The sequence below is a fragment of the Triticum dicoccoides genome, chromosome 2A (assembly GCF_002162155.2).
Source record: "Triticum dicoccoides isolate Atlit2015 ecotype Zavitan chromosome 2A, WEW_v2.0, whole genome shotgun sequence".
NCBI classification, from domain to species: Eukaryota; Viridiplantae; Streptophyta; class Magnoliopsida; order Poales; family Poaceae; genus Triticum; species Triticum dicoccoides.
This window is the reverse complement of record NC_041382.1, coordinates 370,071,044-370,075,053: the sequence shown is the minus strand read 5'-3', so window position 1 is coordinate 370,075,053 and position 4,010 is coordinate 370,071,044. Positions and strand designations below refer to the sequence as shown.

Below are 4,010 nucleotides of genomic sequence, written 5' to 3'. Positions count from 1 at the left end.
GCCACCTCGCGCCATCCGAGCGCTCGCCCGCCTCGCTCGTCGCGCCGCCCTGTCGTCGTGCTGCACCGCCTCCATCTCCTTGTCGCCGGCCCGAGCTCCTCCGCCGCCCCGAGCTTCGGCGACCCCGGATCCACCGACCCCTCCTTCCCCGGCCGCCGGCGACCACCCGCCTCCAACTTCGGCCGCCGCACCAGTCTCCTCTGGCGATCCTCGAACCTCGTGCAACCCTAGATCTGGAAATTCGGAGGGTATAATTTCCACTAAGTCTTTTCCCTGATATTTTTATGCCCCTGTTCATAGTGATATATCTCCGTGCTCGGTGATCCGAATCATGCATATGATATGTCAAATTGTTCGTCTCGTTGAGCTCTTCATGTTAGAAGCATTTTCATGCATGTTACTGTACCTTATGATGCCATTTTCTTTGATGCAGGAGTGCTATAAAATGTTAGCTGCTGGTACTTATCAGATCATGAGGTTTTGTCATTTTTGTTGCATTTGATGTGTGCATTATTTGAGCATGAGGTCTACATGTGTTTTGAACTACATCATGCCATCTGTACAGAGGTGCAAGCCTTGCATTTTTGTGATCTATGTGGTGACTAGCACACGCATGCAAACTAGGCTCCGTGATGTTGCTGTTTTCAGGGATTTAGGATTTTGCTAAGTCTTTTTCCTGCTGTTATTTTGATGCCATGTAAACTTGATGCTACATAGTGATCCATGCTTATTTTGAGATACTTCAGTAAGGATGTTTGGAACATGTGGTTATGTTTTATTCATTCATGCCCCTGTTTGCAATTATGGAGTGCTCTAGTATGTCTTTTTCTTGCTTTAGTTTTGCTATAAAATGTTTCTGGCAGATTGTTAACATGTCAATCAATATTGCCATGTGTTTTGCTAGTGATCCATGCATCCTATGAACTTCCTCTTGTCATGGTTAGCTTCATGAACATGTCATCTTGCTATTGGTATGCTTATGTTGTCATGTAATGCTTTGTGGTGAGTGGCATGAGCTCGCAAAGTTGCTATCGTGAATCTGTTTATGCCATGCTCTGTTTTTCTGCTAAGTCTGAAACTGTTAATAAATTTGCTATGTTTACATGGGTGCCATCATATCTTCTGTGCCTTTTTGGCTCATGTTTAGTAAGGGACTTTTGTTCTATTCATTTAGTAGTATCGTGTCATGCCTTTGTTTGTTATGATATGTTCCTGTAGCATGTTGTTTGCTTGCTCTAAACAATGCTTCCTGATGTTGTTTTTGACATGTTAGTATTTTCACTAAGTCTGTGATGCTAATATTTTTTGCATTTTTGCCATGCTTGTTTAAAGCAGTTCTAGTGTGATTTAGTCGTAGCTCGGTGTTCATGTTTTCTCAAGCATCTCTTGTACATCACTGCCATATGCTTTGTTGCTATGTTGGAGTGCAGTAGCTTGGTTTTTTGTTGCATTCTAAGTGGCATCATGCTGTTAATCGCAGAATAGTATCAACCTTGTTTTGCTTGCCATTTGCAAACCGTGCATCCGTTTTCGGTGATCTTTATATCGATTTCAACCGAAATCATCTCATCTTTCCAGCGGCATACTTGGTTTGCCAAGTTGATGCCTTGATCATTCTTTCCCTTCCGGAGCACACATATGCATTGCATATCATATCTTGCATATCATGCCATGTATTGCATCATGTTGATTGTGCATTGCACCGTGATTGATTGTTGTTTCATTGCTTGTGTTCTTGCCTTGGGTAGAGCCGGGAGATGAGTACGTGACCGAGGAACCTGTTGAGTACGCTAACGAGGATCAAGCTTTCGACAACTCTGAGAACTTTGTAGGCAAGATGACCATACCCTCGAAATCACTTATATCTTTGCTTTGCTAGCTGTTCGCTCTATCGTTATGTCGCGCTACCTATCACTTGCTATATCATGTCTCCCATATTGCCATGTCAAGCCTCTAACCCACCTTCGTAGCAAACCGTTGTTTGGCTATGTTACCGCTTTTGCTTAGCTCCTCTTATAGCGTTGCTAATTGCAGGTGAAGCTGAAGTTTGTTACATGTTGGAACATGGATATTGTTGGGATATCATTATTATCTCTTATTTACTTTAATGCATCTATATACTTGGTAAAGAGTGGAAGGCTCGGCCTTATGCCCTGTGTTTTGTTTCACTCTTACCGCCTTAGTTTTCGTCATACCGGTGTTATGTTCCTTGATTTTGCGTTCATTACGTGGTTGAGTGTTATAGGAACCCCTTGACAGTTCGCCTTGAATAAAACTCCTACAGCAAGGCCCAACCTTGGTTTTACCATTTGCCTACCTACCACCATATACCTTTCCCTTGGATTCTGCAGACTCAAGGCTCATCTTTATTTTAAACCCTTCCCCCCGGGCCAGTGCTCCTTTGAGTGTTGGTCCGAAACAGGCAGCCTGCAGGGCCACCTCAGGGCAACTTGAGGGCTAGTTTTACTCGTAGCTTGACCTATTCAGTGTGCCCTGAGAACGAGATACGTGCGACTCCTATCGGGATTTGTCAGCACATCGGGCGGCTTTGCTGGTCTTGTTTTACCATTGTCGAGATGTCTTGTAACTAGGATTCCGAGACTGATCGGGTCTTCCCGGGAGAAGGAATATCCTTCGTTGACTATGAGAGCTTGTGATGGTCTAAGTTGGGACACCCCTGCAGGGTATAAACTTTTGAGAGCCGTGCCCGCGGTTATGTGGTAGATGAGAATTTGTTAATATCCGATTGTAGAGAACTTGACACTTTACTTAATTAAAATGAATCAACCGCATGTGTAGCCGTGATGGTCTCATTTCGGCGGAGTCCGGAAAGTGAACACGACCTTGTGTTATGCATGAACGTAAGTAGCTTCAGGATCACTTCTTAATCACTTCTAGCTTCTCGACCGTTGCGTTGCTTCTCTTCTCGCTCTCATTTGTGTATGTTAGCCACCATATATGCTTAGTACTTGCTGCAGCTCCACCTCACTATCCTTTCCTACCCATAAGCTTAAATAGTCTTGATCTCGCGGGTGTGAGATTGCTGAGTCCTCGTGACTCACGGATACTTCCAGACAGTTGCAGGTGTTGAGGATACCAGTGCAAGTGATGCTACCAAACTCAAGTGGGAGTTCGACGAGGATTCGGGCCGTTACTATGTTTCTTTTTCGGATGATCAGTAGTGGAGCCCAGTTGGGACGATCGGGGATCTAGCTTTTGGGGTTTATCTTCCTTTTATTCGGATTTGAACGTAGTCGGTCTTTGAGTATTTGGAGTGTATTTGGATGATGTATGAATTATTTATGTATTGTGTGAAGTGGCGATTGTAAGCCAACTCTTTATCGCTTTCTTATTCAGTACATGGGATGTGTGAAGATTACCCCTCTTGCGACAAGCCTACCATGCGGCTATGCCTCCAAGTCGCACCTCGATACGTGGGAGATATTGCCGCATTGTTGGTGTGACAGTATGAAGATATCGACGATCGAATCTCGGGCAAGTAACGTACCGATGATAAAGGAAATAACGTATGTTGTCGTGACGGTTTGATCGATAAAGATATTCGTAGAATATGTGGGAGCCAATATGAGCATCCAGGTTCCGCTATTGGTTATTGACCGGAGAGGTGTCTCGGTCATGTCTATATAATTCTCTAACCCATAGGGTCCGCACGCTTAACGTTCGATGATGATTTTGTATTATATGAGTTATGTGATTTGGTGACTGAATGTTGATCGGAGTCCCGAATGAGATCACGGATATGACGAGGAGTCTCAAAATGGTTGAGAGGTAAAGATTGATATATAGGATCATGGTATTCGGACACTAGAAGTGTTTCGGGATGTACCGTGTACTTATCGGGTCACCGGAAGGGGTTCCGAGCACCCTGGCAAAAGATATGGGCCTTATGGGCCAAGAGGGAAAACACACCAGCCACAAAGGAGCTGGTGCGCCCACCTCCCATACGGGCTGGCCAAATTGGAGAAGGAAAGAAAAAAGGGAATAGGATT

At 44.6% G+C, this 4,010-nt stretch overlaps 1 protein-coding gene across 4 annotated transcripts in view; it reads left to right on the top strand.

The window, feature by feature from the left end:
- Positions 1–3,104, top strand: part of LOC119354604 (pentatricopeptide repeat-containing protein At2g41720-like) — a 29,584-nt gene extending 26,480 nt beyond the window's left edge. Inside the window, exon 10 of one of the 4 annotated variants that reach the window (XM_037621328.1) lies at positions 3,079–3,104. Coding sequence is in view for 1 of the 4 variants with exons in the window: in XM_037621322.1 (XP_037477219.1) it covers positions 434–444 (11 nt within the window). In the remaining 3 variants the exon portion in view is untranslated. Of the gene's footprint in view, positions 1–433; positions 800–1,748; positions 1,774–3,078 lie in introns of those variants that run through there. The other 3 variants (XM_037621329.1, XM_037621327.1, XM_037621322.1) reach the window with 3 other exon arrangements.
- The last annotated feature ends 906 nt before the right edge of the window (positions 3,105–4,010 follow it).